A 22,465-nucleotide genomic window follows, 5' to 3' on the forward strand; every position below is an offset into this window, starting at 1 on the left:
GCATCGAGATGTCGGTTTGGCATCGAGATGTGGGTTTGGCATCGAGATGTCGTTCTGTCCCACATCAGGTGCTTGGGGCTGAGACTCAACACGAAGAAGTTGACGCCCTCCGAGAGGACTACGTTCCTGGGGGTTGTATGGGACTCCACGACGATGCGGGCACAGATGTCTCCCGCGCGTGTGGAGTCCGTACTGGCGATGGTCTCCAGAGTGAAGCTAGGCCGCATCCTCGCTGTGAAGCAGTTTCAGAGACTGCTGGGGCTCATGGCAGCAGCGTCCAACGTTATACCTTTTGGCCTGCTGCACATGAGACCCCTACAGTGGGGGCTGAGAGCCAAGGGGCTTTCCCCGAGGGGAAATCCGTTCCGTATGATCAGGGTAACGCGCAAATGCCTTCGTTCCCTCGTCATATGGAGAAAAACGTGGTTCTTGTCCCAAGGGACAGTGCTGGGAGCATCGTGTTGCCGGAAAGCCGTTTCAACAGATGCCTCATGGACGGCCGCTTTGCGAGAGGTCTGTGGGAGACCCAGCATTCTTCCTGGCACATCAACTGCCTGGAAATGCTGGCGGTCTACAAAGCTCTGAGGAGCTTTTTCCCGGACCTCCGCGGCCACCATGTCCTGATACGCTCGGACAACACCTCAGTTGTCGCGTATCTCAACCATCAGGGGGGTCTGAGGTCGCGCCCTCTATGCAGACTGAGATCCTCCTGCGGTCCCAGGGGAAACTGTCGTCTTTCAGAGCGATGTACGTCCCCGGAGACCAAACCCAGGGAGCAGACGTCCTTTCGAGGCAGGGGCTGAGGCCCGGGGAGTGGCGACTCCACCCAGAGGTGGTGGAGGCCATGTGCGAGAGATTCGGCCCAGTTCGACCTAGTTGCGTCTCGAGAGACGTCCCACTGTCCACTGTGGTTTTCTCTCAGGCATCCAGCTCCATTAGGGCTGACCACCATGATGCAGACGTGGCCGAGGCTGCGTCTGTACGTATTTCCCCCGATCGCTCTGCTCCCGGGAGTTCTGGAGCAGGTCCGCCGGGAGGGGATCAGCCTACTTCTAGTAGCACCCCGCTGGCCGGCCCGAGTATGGTTTTCGGACATCGTAGCACTGCTAGACGGCCCTCCATGGCAGATGAGGAGGAGGGATCTGCTCTCGCAGGCAGGGGGCACAATATTTCACCCCCGGCCGGAGTTATGGAACCTCTGGGTCTGGCTACTCAGCTCCAGGGCTCCTTCCACCAGGAGACTGTACAGCCTTAAGTGGAATGTGTTCTCCACTTGGTGTAGAGTGCGTGAGGTGTGAGTAAATTTTCTGCTATGTCGAATTTTGTCCAAAACCTACTTTTACGAACTAGTCCCTGGTTTTTCGCCCGATTGGAACCGAACCAGTCTAGGACAATTCTCTGGACTCTCTCGATCAATAATTATCAAAAAAAGTTGAACTTTTGCATTTGGATGCAGGGTCATAATGGGGTCATTTAGAAGAGGGGCGCAGCAAAATGCACTCAAAAGCATATATATTCCTAAAGGAAAACTCAAAACTTCACGAAAATTGTTATGTATATCTGACATAACATGCTGAAGAAGCATGCAAAGTTTTATGGAGATCGGACCATAGGTGGCGCTATAACTGTTAAAAAGCTTTGAAAACCATGTATTCCCTATGGTGAATTGCCTGTATTGGCTGTAAATGGTATTTTACATCTCTGTAATCAGGTGAGGTTAAAAACATCCACATAATATGCATAAATTATGATAGATCTCCTCATACTGAACAACTTTGCCTCAAGAAACACTACTGTCAATCAATTCGTTCATTAAATATTCAAGATTATGTTAAAAACCTACTTTTGCAAACTAGTCATAGGTTTTTTGCCCGATCAGAACCAAACCAGTGCAGTACAATTCTCTGGACTCTTTAGAGCAATAATTATTTTAAAAAAGTTAAAATTTTGCATCTGAATGGCTATAACAAGGTTATTTCAAGATGTGGCCTTGACCAATTGTCCCCAAATGCCTATATCTATTCAATGAATGCTCAGATATTCTTAAAAACAAGTCAGAACATGTGTAATATGCCTCTAAACAAGCATGACAATTTTCAGACAGCTTGGACAATATTTGCCTCTATAACACTTAAAAAGGTGAAAATTACAGAGTTCATATTAAAATAATGGTATATTAAGCCAATAAGTGGTCGTTTGCTGCCCCTCGCTGTTCTTTTTATTGTACTACACTCTAATATTGATCTATAAGTCATATTCAGACTTTAAAAAAAATCACTATTTTAACATTTACAATCACATTTAGTCAAAATTAATCTATTAGCTATTACCATTGACAATAATTGTCACATTGAGAAGGAAACATTTTGTTTACTGCAACATCATATAGTTCAAATGTCTGTATCTACAACAAATTGTGTGTGTAGTCCTATGTTTCTGAATACATTTTTAATAATCTGATTAATAGTTACAAAGAGCTATGTGAAATGATTATAGACCATAGCATTAAAAAAGTGTGTGTGTGTGTGTGTGTGTGTGTGTGTGTGTGTGTGTGTGTGTGTGTGTGTGTATAAGCATGCATAATGGAATTAACATGGAAGACCAATTTGATATATAACTGATTTTATAGTGTTTATTGCAAAGCAACTGTGAAAAGACTTTATTAATAAGTAGAATGTCCAGCAGAGGGCAGCAGAAGACCACTTATTGGTTCATTCTGTCCACTAAGCATATATATAAACTCTAAAAAAACATTATAATAGCATTGAAAATGACATTTTGTCAATGTTTATCAATTAATTTGTTCATTTGATTAATGTTTTTACAATAATTATTAAATTATAATTAAAATAATGCCTGAAAATATGTTTTAAAGGGGAAAACCTGGAATAAGCTATTTGTTACCCATCATTTATTTCAAATATCTATATCTCCAACAAAATGTGCATGCGAGTTAAGCACGTTTGAAGACATTAACTTGTAAAATGTGCCCATTAAATGAAAAACAGACATTTAAAATGAAAATGAGCCAATGAGTGGTTCTCTGCTGCCACCTGCTGGGCTTAAATAGTCATTTTTTCATACTATTTACTTATCATGTTCTATAATTCCTATTTAGACATTATAAAGTCACTATTACAATATTTACAATCACATTTTGTCAAATTAATTTATTTCAAATATATTATGGCGTATTACCAAAAATTGCCACCAGATGGCAGCAGAAGAACACTCATTGGCTTATCCTCTAAACTAATATTGTTCAATCATATTTAAACTGTGATCGTGCAGACCAAAGCGTAAATGCTAGAGACTTGAAACTTCATCAGATGCAGCATAAAAAACGAGGCTAATGTTGTCAGAGTATGAACCCGATTGGACAATAGGTGGCGCTACAGCAATCAAAAGCGCAAAATGGCTCATAACTCCTAAACCGTATGACGTAGACTCAAGTGTCTTATATCATTGGAAAGGTGAGTCCATGACGAACAAAACGTATATCTCCGATTTAATTTCCGCCATTATAGATTTTCCGCCATTTTGAATTTTGTCAAAAAACTACTTTTGCAAACTAGTCCTAGGTTTTTTGCCCGATCGGAACCAAACCAGTGTCAAAATGTTCTCTGGAGTCAGCTTATCAATAATTATCAAAAAAAGTCGAAATTTATATTCACGGTTGTTAAGGAGCGTAAAAATAGTCATTCAGGGCGGAGCCTATTTACTAAAAAAGCTATAACTCAAGAACAAAATGAGATATCTTTACCAAACTTGGTAGACATGTGTATAGGCTGAGTCTTTGGTCACGATAAAAAAAATCGCGACGATTTAACTCTTGGTGGCGCAATAACGTGAAAAAACATGAAAATGGCTTTAACCACCCGACCGCTAGTCCGATTGACTTGAAAATTGGTATGCAGTGTCTTGGTCCAAGGTACCAAGTATGTCTGTGAGGACATTGGCATATCTCAAAAAACATGACTGCCACAGCCAATTAAATTTGAGCACCTATTAGACAAGTCTCATGGCCCTAGAGATCGGTAAGAATTTTAAAAGAAATTGGCCACTAGTTGGCGCTAATGAGTTTTATGGCTCTGTAATCACGTGGTGTTGCACACATCCACGAAATATGCATATCATTTGATATATTCTAAGGGAAAACTCAAAACTTCACGAAAATTGGTGGGCATGTGTGTCATAACATCATTAACAAGCATGCAAAGTTTTAAAGAGATCGGACCATAGGTGGCGCTATAACTATTAAAAACCTTTTAAAACCATATGTTTTCTATGGTAAATTGCCAATATTGCCTGTAAATTGACTTTTCCATCTGTTATTTCAGTGTTTAAAATCTTGCTAAATGAAACGTAATGTCTTTTGATGCTTGTGTGCTTAAAGGCCTTAAAGGCTTGAACCCCGCTAAATGCTGCTTGCAGCTTTAATTATTATTATTATTATTATTTGCAGACTTGCCATGTGTATTCAGCTCTGAACACCTTGCCATTTTTGACCCACAAAAGAAGATGTTTGGAGATGATGAAGAAGGCTATCGATGGTCTTTGGATGATGAAGGGGACAGAGAGAGACTTTTGAACTTGAGAGATCAGTTCCAGCCCTTTCAAAATGTTGTCAGTCAAGTCAACAGTTGTTCCTGGGAGAAGGTCATCAGCGAGGAGAAATACTTTAAAGGAACGCTTTTCCGTTTCCCTCTGCGTAATGAGGCTTCTGAGATCTCTGATAACTTGTATGACTCTAGAAAAGTTACACAGCTTTTTGACAGTTTCATTGCTGATGCAGACATCAGTCTTCTTTTCCTGAGAAATGTGTCATCCATTACTTTGCTCCATATTGACACCAATGGCTTCTGCAACAATAGGCTAAAGGTTTCAGTGTTAAATCAATCTGACACTGACCTTTCTCATGTCAGGCAGGAATCGTTTGACAGAAAAACATGTTTCAAAACGGTATCACACATTTCCCATCAAATGAAAGAAACAAAGTGGCTTGTGACAACTTGCCTTCTGAACCACGGATATAAAACAGAGATTGACTCTCTAGCCAGTAAGCTGAGCTTTTACCCTCAAGTTGATGCAGCTTTTCGATTAGATGAAGACAGATCACTTTGCAATGGGCGACTAAGTTGCTTTCTGCCACTTCCAAATAATGAATCAAACAAAACTGGGCTTCCCATTCACATCAACGCTTGCTTTGGCCTGACAGATAATCGGAGGTTCATTAAGTGGCAAGAGGAGGATCAGAAGAATGACGAGTCTGCAAAGTGGAATGAGCTACTTATAAAAGATATTCTTCCTCATGTTTATCTTATCATGATCCTGGATGCCATTCAGTTATCCAGAAACTCAACCCTGCCTGCTGCCACTGTGTACAATCTTTGGCCTGACCTATCCAAGACAGTACATAAAGACAGATGGCATGAAGTTGCAACAGACACTCTGAAGAGTCTAATTGAAAACAAGATCTTTCACCTTGCCAAAGATGACAAAATCTGGGTGTCTCCCTCAGATGCAGTTTTTCCAGTCAACAATTTATGTAGTGACACAACGTCTGCAATATCAAGATTATTGAAGGCTGAAGGAGAGAAACTGGTCACAGTCCCAGAACATGTTTTGAAAGATGTTCGAAAAATCTTCCCTAAAAGTGACACCTTGACATGGGTGACTCCATCTTATGTTAGACATGTCCTTCACAGAAGTAAGGCTGCAAACCTCAGTAAAGATGACAAATACTCTCTTCTTGAGTTTGCTCTCAGTGATGAGAAGTACACAGAGCTACAAGGCCTTAAGCTTCTGCCTCTCAGTGATGGAACCTTCACTTCATTTAGCAATGAAGAGCAGAACACGGTTTTGATCGACAATGAAACGTTTCCAAGGTAAGGTGTGATACAGTTGTCTATCTCTTAAATTAGCTCTTTAGTGTTTTTATATTGTGTTGTCAAAGTACTGATAATATGTTTGTTTGTTTTTTCTTTGTTTAGATCATTGCTGCCATTTTGTAAAGAAAGATTTATACCCAAAGACCTGAGCCATGATTGCACTGTGCAACTAAGGAAACTAGCAACAAAGAGTAAGAAAACTTGTAAATATATTTTAGAGTGCTTAAAAATATGAAATTAATATCATACATGTTTGTGAAATTTACTCTCATTGTTTTTTAAGGCACATACAATATAATCAATCTGGATGCTAAGCATGTTGTTGCACTCACCAAGAAGCACGTACCCATGGACTGGAAGGTGACCCAAGGTCATGTGACATGGAAAACAGCAGAAGATCATCATCCACCAAAGAGCTGGCTGGCTGAATTCTGGAAGTTTCTTAGCACTGAATGCAATGAGTTAAATGACTTTATTGACATACATTTAATACCACTGGAGCCACTACAGAGTTCAGGAAATTCTGTATTGTTAGCAAGGTTGCAGAGTAACACAACTTTGATCTTTCAGAGCAGCACAGCGTCTAGATTGTCAGATCTTGTTCAGAAAGTGTTAAGGATGGTAGGGTGTACAGTCATAAAAAGAGATGGATGTCTTAGACATCATGACATTGAGAGGTATGTTCTTCCAGCTTCACCAAGAAGTGTTCTACAAGTCTTTGTGAACTCACACAGAGATCAGGTCATCAAAGGCATTGCCTCTGCTTCATCACAGGAAAAAGAGGAATTGAAAGTGTACCTCTCTTCTTTGGATTCTCTCTCAAATGCTGAAAAGACCTTGCTTTCCATTTTGCCAATCTTCAGAAAGATGTCTGGGAAATATGTTGCAGTTCAATCAAAGCAAGCAGTTGTTTCAACCACCAATCCAGCCATTCCAAAGGATCTGCCAATGCCTGAGAACATTGTACAGTGTGCAAATGAAGCTGATCGCAGACTTTTGACTCTTCTGAATATTGAACTCTTGGATGCAGCTAAGGTGGCTGTTCGTTTGATTGACACTATTGAGACAGCTTCTTTCAAAAAAGCTGAAGAACAGACAATAATGACCTGGATATTGACTAATGGTAGCATTCTACTCTCACAAAGTCAGCAGCTGCTCACGAAAACCAAAAGTCTCAATTTTATTGAGACAACTCAGGGAGAATGCAAACAAGCTTCAGATGTTTTTGATCCAAGAAACAGGACATTCCAGGACCTTTTCGAGGCAGATTTCTTTCCCCCATCTATTTACACAAATAACCAGGAAATGCTTCAGAGTTTGCAACGCCTTGGCCTAAAAACAGAGGAAAAAGAAATATCAACAGAAAACATACTCCAAGTTAAAAATCATATTGAAAAGCTTTGTGTCCACTCACCAGAAAAGGCATTCAAAAAAGCACATACTCTTGTTCGAGTCCTGAATGAGAATGATTTCCTTTCAAAATTCACCAAGTCACAGATAGAAGAGCTGAAGCAAAGGCAGTGGGTGCCCTGTGAAAATCCAAAGTTCATGAATGGAAGCATTTGTAGAAATCTTAAGAGAGGTCTGTATAAGCCTGCTGAAGTAAGGGATTCCAAGTATTCTTCAATTGTTGGATATGTAATGCCACTTACCTCTGAGCTAAAAGTACATGTCTGCAAAAATCTTGGTCTTCATGAGCCCCCTCCTGCTGAAAAAGTCTTGGAGAACCTCTCAGCACTGAGATCAATGGCCAAACCAAATTCAGATTTTCAGTTTAAAACCAAGCTGCACAGTATTTACAAATTCATGCAAGACAACATGAGAAATTTCTCAGATTTAATGGACTCAAAAGGCATCCCCTGGATATGGAATAAAAGTGAGTTTGTTTGTCCAGGAGATATAGTTTTAGCCTATCCATCTGAACTGGATCTAAGCCCCTACATTAAGAAAGTGCCTGAAGAGTTGTTGCAATATGAAAACCTGCTAACAAAATTTGGTGTGAAGAAAACACTGTCCGATGAGGAGATTGAAGACATACTCCATGACATAAAACAAAAAATCGACTGCAGGTGCCCTCCTCATGGAGACTTGACAGAGCTTAAAGTGTCAATTGCCATTCTTGACTGGATGCGAAAGAATGAGAAGCTTTTAAAGGACAGTACCCCTGTGCCTGTTATGACACAAGATAAAAACTTTAGTCTGCAGTCATTGTCCAAAACAGTCTTCTGTGACATCAGTGCTGAAGGACTTGATGACCTGGAACAAGACAATGAGGAGTTCTATGTCATTCATGAAGAAGTTCTACCCATCACTGCAAGATGGTTGAAAGTCCCATTCTTAAGTACTCGCATCTTAAAACCACAGCTCATACAAGCAGAGCAAGATTCCTTTGGTATAGAACAGTGTGGGCAATCTGAACCAATTACTCAAAGAATTAAAAACATTCTTAAAGAGTATGATGAAGAAAGTGACATTTTCAAAGAACTCCTACAAAATGCTGAGGATGCTGGAGCAACCACATGTAAATTCCTCCTTGACTTCAGAAAACACAAAGCCCCCTCTGAAACCCTCTTTGATGATGGAATGGCTCTCTGCAATGGACCATGCCTTTGGATCTTTAACAATGAGCTTTTTTCAGAAGAAGACTGGAGAAACATTGTCAAAGTGGGATCAGCATCAAAGGAAAACAAAGTCGAGAAGATTGGAAAGTTTGGGCTTGGATTTAATGCTGTTTACCACGTGAGTGATATTCCCTCGATTTTGAGTGGGAAAAGCCTTCTCATACTTGATCCAAATGTCACCCATTTGGAAAAGCACATACTCAGCAAAGGAAACCCAGGAATTAAACTTGACCCATTCCAGGAACGACTGTACAAAAGGTTTCCTGGACAGTTTAAATCTTATGAAGGAATTTTTGATTGTGATCTGTCAGTGCAAAACAGCAAGAAAGCTTACAATGGCACCTTGCTTAAATTACCATTTCGCACTCTTGAGGAGGCCAAGAAGTCAGAGATCAGTTCAAAGGTATATGATGAAGAGCCCATTGGGAGTTTTAAAAATCATTTGACTGACAACTCACAAACACACCTACTATTTCTGAAGAGCGTTACATCTATGTCCCTTCAAATTGTCCCTGAAAATGCATCAACTCCTCCATTGAATGATCAGATTCAGACTCCTCTCAAAATATCCAGAGAAGTCATGAATTCATTTCCTGTCTCGAATGGCACACATCTCCAAGACATCGAGAACACCATCAGAAGTAATGATAACAAATGCCACAACATTATTGATGTCAACAAAGCACACATTGTTAAAATAGTTCAGGAGAACCCAAGCAAATCCATCACCCAGTACTGGCTTTTGTACTCGTGTTTTGGGACGCAGGAATCTTTGCAAATGTTCCAGAGAAGAAATAAACAAGAGCATGTGTTTTCAATTCCAATTGGAGGTATAGCTGTACCTTTACATAGAGATGCCAAAACTAGCGCATGGTCTCCTGATGAAAGCCTCTTTGGCCAGGCTTTTTGCTTTCTTCCTCTCTCAATTGAGACCGGTCTTCCAGTCCATGTCAATGGAACTTTCGCAGTCACATCAAATAGGAAAGGTCTATGGGAGAAAGGAGTGAAGTCTGAGTGGAACAAAGCTTTACTGAAAGATGCCGTAACCTCTGCTTACATCACTACACTGCTTGAGCTGAAGAAAATGGCCCAAAATGGACATATCCAGAACTATTCATTCCATACATTCTGGCCTAACACACAGACAGTAAGCAAAGCATTTGTACCCATGGTGGAGTCTTTCTACTCAGCTGTTGTGAAGAATGTCAATGGCAAATCTCTGGAGCTTTTCAGCAATGGACATAATTGGTGTTCTATGGACAAAGTGAGATTTCTGAATACAGAAATTGAGGAGCACCGAGTAATTGGAGACATTGCCATGAAAATGTTCTTGAGATTGGGGGCTTCATATTCTTGTGTTGTCTCTCTCCCATCATGGGTAAGACAGAGTTTCATCGATTGTGGCTTTGAACCAGAGATCAAACAGAGAACAATGAACTGGCCTGAATTTTACAAGATTGTTTTTGAGAACTTGAGTTCTGTGGACACACACAGCAGAAACACTCTTGTGCTGAATGCCATTGACTTGAATGATCCAGCTGTTGATGACCTACTGAAAAGTTACCCTTGCATTCCAACACAGAGTTGTAAGAATCTTCAATTTATCAAGCGACTTGTGAATCCTTCTGGAAAAATGGCTTGTTTGTATGATCTTAAGGAAGGGCGCTTTCTTGAAGGAACAGAAAATGACTTTCTCTCACCAAAAAGGATTCAACGACTTTCAGATTTGGGAATGCTGAGTGACCGCCTCCCTTTAGAGGACATCATAGAAAGAGCAGGGAAGATATCCAGTGTTTGGCAACAGGATAAATCTAAATGTCGTAAACGTCTTCAGTGCCTTGTGGAGTCAATGAAAGACTCCTCAGAAGATGTGAATTCTCTGCACTGGCACACGCTGTCTCAAATACCATTCCTTCCTGCCTTAGTTCCTTTAGTTCAGCAAAACAAGAATGCCACTGTTCTTAAAAAACCCTCAGAAGTTTACAATGACAGTTGTCGCAAACTGGTAAGCATGACAGAATTCACAGTTGATCATTCAAACCTTCAAATACACAATTATGATCCAGTTCTCCAAAAATTGAGAGTACTGACAAATCCACCACTTGAGACGGTTCTTCAGCAGCTGTTAAAAGCACATCAACACTGCAATGCATTTGAAAAGACGGATCTCTTCAACATTGCCCAGTCTTGCTATGAATATCTCAACAATTACTTGTTGGAACAGAAAGATCCTGGTCCCATTATTGCCCATGCAAAATCATTTCCATTAATTTTCATTGAGGATCACTTTGTAAATGTGAGGTCAGTAGCCAGAAGTGATCAATTTGAGGAGAAACCATATCTCTATGTGCTTCCAGTCATCTTCTCCAAATTTGAGAGGCTTTGGGAGGCCCTTGGTGTGAACAAACAATTCACAAAAGAGCAATTTGTTGCTGCAGTTAATGAAATTAAGTCTTTATATACATCTCGCCCTCTTTCCATGTCAGACCTCCATAAGTGTGTCACAATACTCATGAAAGGGCTATACAAAATCAAAGGTGAAAATCTTACACACTGTCCGATACCTGATGACAGAGGTGTGATGACATCATCTAAAGACCTGAGATTTAATGACAGCCCATGGATGCCTGTATCAGATGGTGTCAAGCTCGTCCATGATCTGATACCTCGGTCTGTGGCCTGTCATTTTGGTGTAATGACAACAAGACACCATACTCTGAAGAATCATTTAGTAAGTGGATTTTACCTTCATGCCAAAGAATTTGGACAAACCGAGAAACTAACTGTCCGAATAAAAAATATAATTGATGCATATCCATCTAAAAAGGATATTCTGAAAGAGCTCATTCAAAATGCTGATGATGCTGAAGCAACAGAAATTCACTTTGTGTGGGACAAAAGAAAACATAAGACAGAAAAGATATTTGGAAAGAGATGGGAACTGGTTCAAGGCCCGGCTCTTTGTGTGTACAACAACAGAACATTTTCTGATGATGATCTGAAAGGTATTCAGCAGCTGGGGGAGGGAGGAAAACATGGCACTTTAGGGAGAACTGGAAAATATGGACTTGGCTTCAATTCTGTGTATCATCTGACAGATTGTCCATCTATCCTGACCGGTGACAAATGGCTCTGCATTTCTGATCCAAATCTAAAATATGTGGATGGTATAACAAAACAGTCCCCAGGCTGCATGTTTTCAGTTGATGATGAAATAAAAAAATCTTTTGAGGATGTTTACCATACCTTTCTTCCAGAAATGTTTGCACTCAATTCTGGAACCATGTTCAGGCTCCCTCTCAGGACAGAGAAAATGGCAGAAAAATCTGAGATATCTAGACATACAGTCACAGACCGTGACATGGAGGAACTTTACTATGCTTTGATTGAAGATCCTGAAGGGCTAATTCTCTTCTTGAAACACATCACAAAAATACAGTTCCAAGAGATCAGTGAAGATGGAAAAGGTAAAAAAAGTTATTTCCTCATTGAAAAGAAACACACAGAGAAGAGCATGGTAAGCAAGGAAAACTTTCACAGACATGTTCGAGAATCCCTCATGTCAGGGACAGCAGAGCCCTGCACAACCATCTATGGCATGCAAATCTTATCTGGAAATATACAAAGTCAGTGGGTGATTGCAGAGGGCTTTGGCTTTTCAAAACAAAGCCATGAGCAAACAAACAAGCAAGATCATTTTAAAGTTCCTCAAGCTGCCTTGGCTGCATGTTGGAAAAGCTCATTTAACTCCACATTTACTGGCAGGGCATTTTGCGCTTTGCCTTTACCTGGAAAGACTGGTTTGCCAGTCCATGTGAATGCAAATTTTGAAGTAGATTCTTCTAGAAGGGACTTGTGGAAAGAAGATGGTGATAGTCTGAAGACAGAGTGGAACCAGTCACTGAAAGTAAACCTAATTTCACCACTCTATGCTGACCTCCTGTTACGTCTGTGTTCAGTCATGAAGAAGGATACACCTACAGCTCTTACATTCCTCAAGTCACAGCTGGAGTCTTCTTGCCTTAATTACTTTCCATGCATTTCTCCGGAAGTAGACAAAGTCTGGCATGAGATGATCCATGAGGTCTATAGATCAATCAGCCAACGTGATATTCATGTCATACCCACGGTACATGCCGCTTCTGTTGAGTCATCGCATCTTTCAGTACAAAAATACACAGTTACCTGGTGCAGTGCATCTAAACCACATTCAGAAAATTGTCCATATTTTACAAGTGATGACAATGATCGAATCTTTGACATTTTAGATGACATCGGGATGAAATTAGTGCCAAACTCTTTTAAAATGCATAAAATAAAAGAACACTTCAAAGCAGCTGATGTGAATGTGACAGAAGTCAGCGCTTCAACAGTGATGAATTTCTTGAAGCAAAGATCACTGAATGATCCTTCCCAGACAACTAGTGGTTTGCCTTTGCCCATCAACCAGACCTTGATCAAAGACAAAATAAGATGTTCAAAACTTCTGAAATTCTGCTTAAAAAATGCCAATGAGAAAAATGTCCCTGACCTTAATGGGCTGCCTCTTCTCCTCACAGAAGATCAGATATTAAGAGTCTTTAACTCAAAATCCCCAAAGCTGATGTCAAGATTTAGCAGTCTTTTCCAAGGACATCAGGAAATGTTTGCAGACAGTGATGTCAATAGAAGTCATGTCCAAATTCTGCATGAGGGAAAGTTTATTAAGGACTTAACAATTGACATAGCAGCAACATACTTGAAACCAGAACTTGTGAAGCTGCTCAGTCAGTCATTACCTGATCAAAGGTGTCAACTTTACAAAGCGGAGACAGAAACGATCAAATGGCTGAAAACATTATGGAGCTTCTTTGATGATCAAGAGAACTTCTACCAAAATGAAAATCTGAATGTCTTGAGTGAGATAAAGAAGCACTTCGACAACAGTCCTATCTTACCAGTTATCTGCCCCAGTCAAAATAACACACATTTCTTGCAAACAATGGGGAACGTAACAAAAGTGATTGAGTATCAAAATAAAAGTATGGCATCCATTCTCATAAAACTGGGGTTCATGCAATTAGACCTCAGCTTTTTCAGTGATCTCAGACTTGAGTTCCATCTCAAGTATATATACCCAGAACTGCTGCAAACAGGAGACAGCAGTGCTGTTTTGGGGCAGGTTTATCATGTACCTCTTTCACTGTTTGAGGAGCTGTCTGAAGATGAAAGTGTAGATCTTCAACACTTCTTACAGAATGGGATAAGAGATTGCAAGAACAAGAGTGAACATGAGCGTATGCTCAAGTCTTTGCCCCTGTTTGAGTCAATAACTGGAAAACGGGAAAGGATTGATTTACACAGAAGGGTATTTATCCTGAATTCTGTGCATTACATTGATTTTCCGAACTTCTACCAGGTCGAAGGATGTGACAGTACTTTCCTTAAGCACACCTGGGTGAACCAAGAATTGGCAAAACATCTAGACATTAAGGTTCTAAAAGACTTGGAGTTCTGTGTACAGTTTATTCTTCCTTCTGTGCACAAGATGAAAGAGGCCAAGCTTCTTGATTTTATTCGGTTGTTAGTGGACCTTGGACCAGTGGACCCCAGGATTGCCTCTGCATTGAGAGATGTCAGATTTATTCGAGACATCCATGGCTCTCTTCAGGTGGCTTCATACTTCTATGATGACAGTGTACCTCTTTACAGTGCAATGCTTCCAAAAGAGAGATTTGTGCCAGAAAAGTTCTCGGATAATTTCCAACGTGGTAAACGTACTGAAGCACATCGTATCTTAAAGGACATTGGGTTGAAACATGAAGTGTCTGATGAGGAAATCATTCAGTTTGCAAAACAAATTGAATCTGGAACTGGAGGCAACACTCCTCTAGATGTTCTTAAGACAAGATCCAAACTTTTGCTCAAGACTGTTTTGTCAAAGAGTTATGACAAAAACTCAAATTTACTGAACAGAGTAGCTAACATTAAATTCATCTTCCCGGTGCAAATTCAGCAAAAACTTTGTGATTATCACAAGGCCTTTTCTCAAGAGAGGGAGGTTGTTGCAATCAGTGGATCATTGATTAACAGGGACAGTGATCACCATTATCTGATATGGACATCTATGCCAATCCTACCCTCAGAATTCTGCTCTCCACATCACATTAAGAAAATGACGGATGTCGGAGCCTTGGAGACTCCACCCCCTGGACAAATAGCTGCTAATCTGAAAAACATCTGTACGTCTGAGTGTCACACTGACACATTGTTAAAAACAAGAGACACAGTATTTAGCAAATCATATGCATACCTGCAGTCAATAAATTTTGATGCCTCTCAGTTCTCAGACCTCCCCGTTATCTTGGTGGAAAACAGGACACAACTTGTTAAGGCCAAACAGACAGCACTTGTGCTACATGAGGATCTTGATTTTAGGCCTTATTTGTACCGCATTCCCTCAAATTATATGAAATATGAAGATTTCTTCAAGAAGATTGGTGTAAAGGAGAGGCCCACCGTCAATCAATATATCGCTGTTCTTCAAGAAATCTATTCTGATAGTTCTGACAAAGACAGCCTTCAGGCAAATCAGCAGATAGCTGTGAAGCGTGTTGTACAACAGCTGCTTTGCCTGCTGAAAGAGGAACAGAACAAAACCTCTTTTCCAAACATCCCACTGTATCTTCCATCAACAGATGGAAGACTCTATGAATCCAGCACTTTGTTTTTCAATGACACCGTCTTCCAGCCCACAAGACTTGAGGGTCCTTTGGAAACCAAGCTGAAACTGCTGGAAAAATTAAAGCACTGTCATCTTGACAATGATCACTATGAACATCAAACATTGTTGCAGTTCCTTCCCCAGCAAGTTCGCCCCAAATTTCTCTCGGATGTAATTTCTGAAAATCTGGATGGAGCAAGTGTCCAATATTGTGATGAAGGTGAATGTGAATTTAGTGGCTGGTTTGATAAACATTTGTCTTCTGCTGCATTTCTTCATGGACTAGTGTGTCTCATCAGAGAAGACAGCAAAGGTGGGATTTCACAGTCTGAAGCTGCAGGGAAGTGTGAAGAAATCTTTTCTAAGATTCAAATTATCTGTTGCAAAACTCTTCAAACTGAACTTCTGTTAAACCATGATTCACTTGAGGGTAGTAAGGCTGAAACAGATGTTTATGTGAAAAAACATCTGGATGGTTGCAGTTTCTACTTGAAACACAATGATGACATGGCCCTCAAAGTAGTAAGTGAAGTTAATATGTGTCTTACTAAAGAAATCAATGCTCTTCTAAAGAACTGTCTGACCACCTCCAGCTATCTAGTCCTTCAGCAGCTTCTGCTGTGTGATAACATGGAGGATGTTGAGAAAACATTAGCAAATCATGGCATTCATAACAGTGGCCACGAGGAAGGACACAATGCCTTACCGAAACCTGGATGTCCTATACCTGAAGAATGGCAGGACTGCCTTGACATGAACTTCCTCAACAACTTTGAAAGTGGAGAGTATGTTGGCTTCAGTAAGGACGAATCTGGTGAATATTTATATGCTATTGTTATCAACCGTCTGGATGATCCATTGGGACAAATGAGACAATTTCCTGCCAGATATAAAATACAAGTTGACAGTGATGACTTCATTGAAGTAAGCTCTCTTGACCTTTACCAGTTTAAACGAGAAAAGAAGGAAACTGTGTCAACAGGGTCCACTTGCACAGATATAGAACGTCTTTTGACATCCGGAACTCCTCCCAAAAGAGTTTTTCCGGACACATTTGAAGAGATCAAAAGAGAAATTGACCAAAGCTTAAATGAAATCTGGAATATGTCAAGTGAAGACAAACAAAAAGCCCTTAAACGTCTTTACCTCCAGTGGCATCCAGACAAGAATCCAGGGAATGAAGAACTTGCCAATGAGGCATTCAAATACCTGCAAAACAGAATTGAGGAGCTACAACAAGGGAAAACTGCACATAGCACATCCTCAACATGGAGAGACTTTCGAGATTTCTATGACAGGTGGAACACAGAGGCACGAAGCCACAGGAGGGGACGCGAGAGGTTCTATCAGAACTACTCTAGAAGCCACTATAACTTCTGGTCATACCACAGAGAAACACCAAGGCCAAACAGAGGAGAGGCCAAACGCTGGTATGAACAGGCTCAATGTGACCTCAGAGCAGCTCACAATGACACTGGAGGAGATTGCTCAGAGTGGTGTCTGTTCAAGGTGCATCAGGCTGTGGAAAAAGCCCTGATAGCTGCAATGTACAGGAGAAGTGGAGAGCATCCCAACAACTGCTCAATATCTAGCCTTGCTCAGCGGGTGTCCCATTACAGCCCACAGTTGACTTCTTTACCCAACACTGTGAAGCAACTGACTGAACTTGGTGTTGATGGCAAAAAAACTCAGTATCCAAACTATCACCAACTTCCTCACATTCCAAACAAGCAGTTCAGCGTTGATAATGCTAGAAGGGCACTGGATATTGCAACAAAGCTTTTAGAAAAAATAGAAGAATACATTTCTTGAAGTAGCTTGAAACTACCGACTACATTCCATTGAGACGATCATGAGTAACAATGCTGTTTATCTCTTTACTACTGCTACCATTCATATGGGAAATTCTTATCTATTTGTAGTCATGTTATGATAATTAATAAGTCTGGTTCTCTTCTTGCTTACTATTATAGCCTATTTAGCATTTATATTATTGTATTATTGGGCATTCTTGTAGCAAACAGTAGAGCAATGCCAAGGGTTTGATTCCCAGGGAAATATGAAATAAATGTATATCTTGAATGCATTGTAAGTTACTTTGGATAAACCTGTCTGCAATATGTGCATTAAAAATGACATTAGAATTAAAATGTCAATGTCAATCATTTAAAAGCATGTTTTTATTAACAAAGTAACAGAAGTCAAAAGCTGTGTCAACCAGATATTCACTAAATGACAGAACTGCAAATAAAATGAACATTAACAGTCACACAATCATCCTGCGATTCAGATGCTGTATGTGCTTTACAATCTTTGCAGCAAAAGCATTTCTTGAGTCTATTGCAATATAAAATACTACATGAATGGTGACTCATGATGTTCCCCTTACTGTTTGATCAAGAAATGAAACTTCGATTTGAGCAGCAACTGGTTTCCTCCATGCCACTGCAAAAACCATGCCAAAAGTATTCATATGTTTCTGGTGTCCCAGTAATAACTTATTACACAAATTCTGTACATAATTACAGCAGGCGTACTGCCTGTCCTTTACGTAATGAACACAATAAAAGAAAGCAAGCATTGCTAGAAGTGGTCTATACAGTGCTGGCCAATGCGGTGTACAGAGTGCGTTTGAAAATACAAGCAATTATCACTCTTTAACACAGTAATGAAAAGAAGAATTAAAAGCCCTCACCTGCAGTGGTCAGTTTTTCCTGAAATACCGGTCCCATCTGTTAGGTATGTTTTAATGAATTAAGGGAAAGTGATACTTTCTTTTCAATCGGTAATATGTAGGAGACTAAAAATGTCAACTTAGGAATATAAGATGAATGGTCATACAGTAAAATAACTTGAAATGACAACTGCTGTAAATAATGTAAATTTGAGCAGAAATATTTTTCAGATTGGGACTTGGTTACCTGAATAAGACTCTTCATCTATTCACTGTTATTACCCTGATTCCTATCCTGCACAGTCTAAAACCTCACACATTTTAATGAAATGGAGAAAAAATTAAATACAAATTACAAACAATCCACAGGCACATATTTAAGGCCCATGTTGAAACACTAACTGGGAATGCATAAACTTGTGAATTCATGGAGCAGCATATCCACAACACAGCCTCAGTACTGCTTTCTTGCAAACAAAGACTCAGATATCCATTTCCTTATTGCCATTCGGTCTCCGGATAAAACATTTATCAAAGATTTGTGTGTTGGTGTAAAAAGAACAAACCAAACAAAACTTGGATTTGTGCATTTTTTACAGCTACAACAGTAATTCTGTGAAATGAAATGCATTACACATTTTCACATGCCCTTGAAAATCCAATGGTCCTGGAATCTGGATCCTACTTTTGACATCAGGCACTCGTCTGCCCATTTGGGCCGGTCCTCCTCACACACAGGGAACATTCAACACGCATGTGTCATATGTGCAGAGTGAGTGTGCTTGAATAAGAACTGAACTCAAGTGTGTCGCACAAGAAAACAGGAGATGAAATCAAGTTATTTGCCCTGACCACTGAATCAGAGTTTTATTTTCAAGGCATTCTGACAGTTTGATATAAAAAATAAACTGCATAGCTCCATCAAGGACTCTTCATGTTTGTGGAGGAAGAGGCAAGGCTGTCCAAACTTCCCTCTAACGCTTCCTTTGTAAATTTGCATATGCAGAGTTTTCTGGCATCTGGTTCCTCCTCCACATTACACATTCTCACATGTTGTAGGCCACGTATATAGGATCCAGCTGGTCGGCGAGGAAGCCGTCCCGCAAGTGCATTCGCTGCTTCTCCCCTCTGGAATTGATAGGAATGACTCCAGGGTCCACTACCACAACAACCCCTACTATGAGATAGTGCTCTTCCAGAACTACATTGGTCACCAGGGCAACAAGATCCAGGGCTTCCTGTTCTGACCCCTCAAGCTCCACGACCACCACCAGTAGATTAGTCCATGTGAACACAGCACTGAGGAGATATTGAGAAGGTGTATTTCATTAAGTAGGAAAAGCAGATTATATACACTGTAAAACATGGCTCCAGGAGAAAACATTTATCAAATACAAAATATAGGGGTGAATTCAGGGTGATTGGGACACTTTTTGCCATTGAGATGGAAAAAGTGTCCCAATCAACCTGAATTAACCCTACCAATGGAACAAAAAATTTTATACAGAAAAATATTTATACTGAGGATTTAATCTTCAGGAAGACTTAAAAGAATGCTTGCAGTTAAATGAAACTTGATCAACAATATTTGTGGCATGTGGTCGATTATCACAGAAAGTATTTCAAAGACAACAGACGTGATCATGAAATTATTTATATATTTATATATATATTCCTAATCTAAGCTATTTGCATTTAATATAAATTTAAACAAAATGTATTGCAATTATCATTTAATTAAGTGTCTGAAAACATGTCATGTCAGAACAGACTGATGAAATGGGACCTTCCCTGAGAGTCCAATCACCTTTGAGTGGTAACAAAACAAGCCAATGCACATTGGCGAGTGAGATCTGCATCACAAGCCACTCCCCATACATCCAGTTATATAAGATAGTGTGCAAAACTGGCACATTAAGTTGTCTGCTAAGGAGCCGAGACGGGGCCGTTTAGATACAGGGGTTGTGGCAACAGGATATAACCGAGACATTCCCTCAGTCAGTCATGGTCGATGTTAAGTCAGAACAGACTGACAAATTGGTACCTCTATAGAAAGCGCCACAACAGGTGCACCTTCCCAGTGCCTAGTCACAAGCAGAAAGGACATTTTCAAGGGGGATGTTGATCGCTGCTGTTCCTTTCTTACCCTCCATACAGCCTCGACTAGTTGGATAACATTGGGGAAGCGTGCCTTGTGCAGACGGAAAGGGATGCTACAGAGACCACATCCTGTCCGTAGGGAGGTAACGTGGAGTTACACATAAGAACTGCCCCCCAGGGCAGTACAACATATGGAAGATCTCTGTGGTAGATCCTGCCTTGACAGGGATGGAATCAATACCAGTACAGATATGGGCAAAGTAGAATCTGCCCAGGGAAAGACATGGGCTTGCCAACAGGGAAACCGTGCCATGAAATAACACATATATGGGATTACCGAGAAAGAATCACAACATATGGGCATCTCATCTTGTACAGGGACTGACCAACCGGGTGGTGGAGGTACTCCATCCAGGGTTCGCCAAATGGGGAACTTACCTGGGGAGCAAATAGAAGCTCATATCCCCCATGGAAGGGGAATGGCGCTGCAAGCTAAACTCAGAGCTAGTCTTCCCGTATATTACCTGTTTGCAACAAATGAAAAGAAACCAGCTCTACTTGGAGATAGTAAAATTTTACAAATGTGTTAGATGTCGCCCAGCCCGCAGCTCTGCAGATGTCTGCAAGAAAGGCAGCGGATATGTGCCCAAAAAGAGACCAATGCCCAGGAAGAGGCAACAATCAGAGTGGAGAGAGGTCTCACCCCAAAGGGGCATGGCTCGCCTTGAGGATGGTACACCAAGATGATGGCATCCACTATCCAGCAGGCCAACCAGTGTTTGGACAGCCTTCCCATTCTACTGGCCTCCAAAGCAGACAAAGAGCTGTTCTGAGGTTCTGAAGCTCTGCGTGCAGTCCACGTAAACATGCAGGGCACAGCAACACAAGGGCTGGGTCTGCCTTCTCCGGGGGCAGTGCTTGCAGTCCTAACCACCTGGTCCCTGAAAGGAGTGGTGGGAATTTTGGGCACATATCCAGGCCGGGTCTCAGGATTACGCGAGAGTCATCTGGCCCGAATTCCAGGCAAGCTTCGTCGTTAAATCAACTGACTGAGGCTGCATGCCAGTTACATACATCACCCCAGCCCATTGTGGAGGCATCTGTTGAGACAGGGAAAAGCAAGGTCTGACCGTAGGCTGAAAGCTCGGCGAAAGACCGGTGTGATTACCACCCGGTGTGTGCCATGCCATGGTGCCATGCCCATCTTGGTCTCATACGAAGCAATCCGAGCGGTGTGACTGCAGCTGCGGATGCCAAATGTCCCAAGAGCCTCTGAAATAGTTTCAGTGGAACTGCTGTCCTGCCCTTAAACAAATTCAAGCAGTTCAGCACTGACTGGACACTCTCGCTCGTGAGATGCGCCATCATGTTGACCAAGTCCAACTCCATACCAAGAAAAGAGATTATCTGCACAGGGAGAGTTTACTATTTTCCCAGTTGACCCGAAGCCCCAGCAGGCTGAGGTGTTTGAGCACCAGATCCCTGTATTCGCATAACTGAACTCGTGAGTGGGCCAGGATGGGTCAAGATTAGTTGAGGATGTGAACACTCACCTCCCTTAGCGGGGCAAAGGCAGCCTCTGCGACTTACATCAAAACATGGGGTGACAGGGACAGCACAAATGGGTTTGTACTGATATGCCTGCTCCTCAAGCATAATACAGCATAGGAACTGTGTCAAGATAGGGTCGAGACAATTTAAAAATAAAATTAAAGCATAAAATAGGCAAAAAAAATTGGCCAATGGGGTATGCAAAATAATCTTGTTTTCTGTTTGAATTAAGATTATTTTGCTGGGCAAACTGAATCGAATAGCCAAGTCTTATCGCCCGAGTGAGCCAGCGAGACACCATACAAGGGGAACCAATGGGACTACAGACATACCCGAAGTGGGGCAGCAAGGTGGAGCACAGGGGCCCAACCCAAAAGGCATAGCGTCCCGGAGTGGGGGCCGAGTGTGTGATGTAACAGTTCTGCTCCACAGTTCCCATGAGGGAATGGCAGGAGACAAGTGAGTAGGAGTTGTGTCCTCTAACCGCGGACTCCTGCCTGCTCGTGATAGAAGAGGGGGATGAGAGTGGCAAGGAATAGTGTCGCTCACTATCAACTGACTCCTCTGGTGACCCAGAGATTGACGAAACTGCTCTTTTATTGAAAATTTGGGTACCGCTGACCATGAGGTCAGTGGCGGAACAGAAATTTGACGAAACAAAAGATTCTCCACCCGGCCCTCCTCTGGGGGAAGGAGTGGTGCGTTCACCATCTCTTGACAAGCAGAGGGCCTGGTGGGGGCTGGGATGGGCCTCAGCGGGGTGGAAGCAGCAGTAGGGGGTGGTCATCCTCCAGTAGTGGGTACATTACTCATCCACGAACGTTACATCAGTGTGCTTACGGCCCAGAGATGTGAGGCAGTGATTGTGACTGTCAGATGGGGCCAGGAAACGACCGCATCCAGAAACACATGGGTGGAATGACAT

General features: G+C 41.4%; 2 protein-coding genes across 7 annotated transcripts in view; one reads left to right on the forward strand and one right to left on the reverse strand.

The window, feature by feature from the left end:
- LOC307129550 (sacsin-like) overlaps positions 1–17,485 on the forward strand; it is a 33,507-nt gene extending 16,022 nt beyond the window's left edge. For all 3 annotated transcript variants that reach the window (XM_079822072.1, XM_079822073.1, XM_079822071.1), the window contains exons 6-8: positions 4,466–5,888; positions 5,994–6,082; positions 6,175–17,485. In XM_079822072.1, the coding sequence (XP_079678198.1) occupies positions 4,466–5,888; positions 5,994–6,082; positions 6,175–17,027 (12,365 nt within the window). In that variant the 3' untranslated portion in view covers positions 17,028–17,485. The remainder of the gene's footprint in view (positions 1–4,465; positions 5,889–5,993; positions 6,083–6,174) is intronic.
- Positions 17,486–18,722: 1,237 nt separating this feature from the next.
- dip2a (disco-interacting protein 2 homolog A) overlaps positions 18,723–22,465 on the reverse strand; it is a 203,141-nt gene continuing 199,398 nt past the window's right edge. For all 4 annotated transcript variants that reach the window (XM_079822075.1, XM_079822074.1, XM_079822077.1 and 1 more), the window contains one exon: positions 18,723–19,188. In XM_079822075.1, the coding sequence (XP_079678201.1) occupies positions 18,936–19,188 (253 nt within the window). In that variant the 3' untranslated portion in view covers positions 18,723–18,935. The remainder of the gene's footprint in view (positions 19,189–22,465) is intronic.

The sequence above is a fragment of the Gobio gobio genome (genome assembly GCF_949357685.1).
Source record: "Gobio gobio genome assembly, chromosome: 7".
Lineage (NCBI taxonomy): Eukaryota > Metazoa > Chordata > Actinopteri > Cypriniformes > Gobionidae > Gobio > Gobio gobio.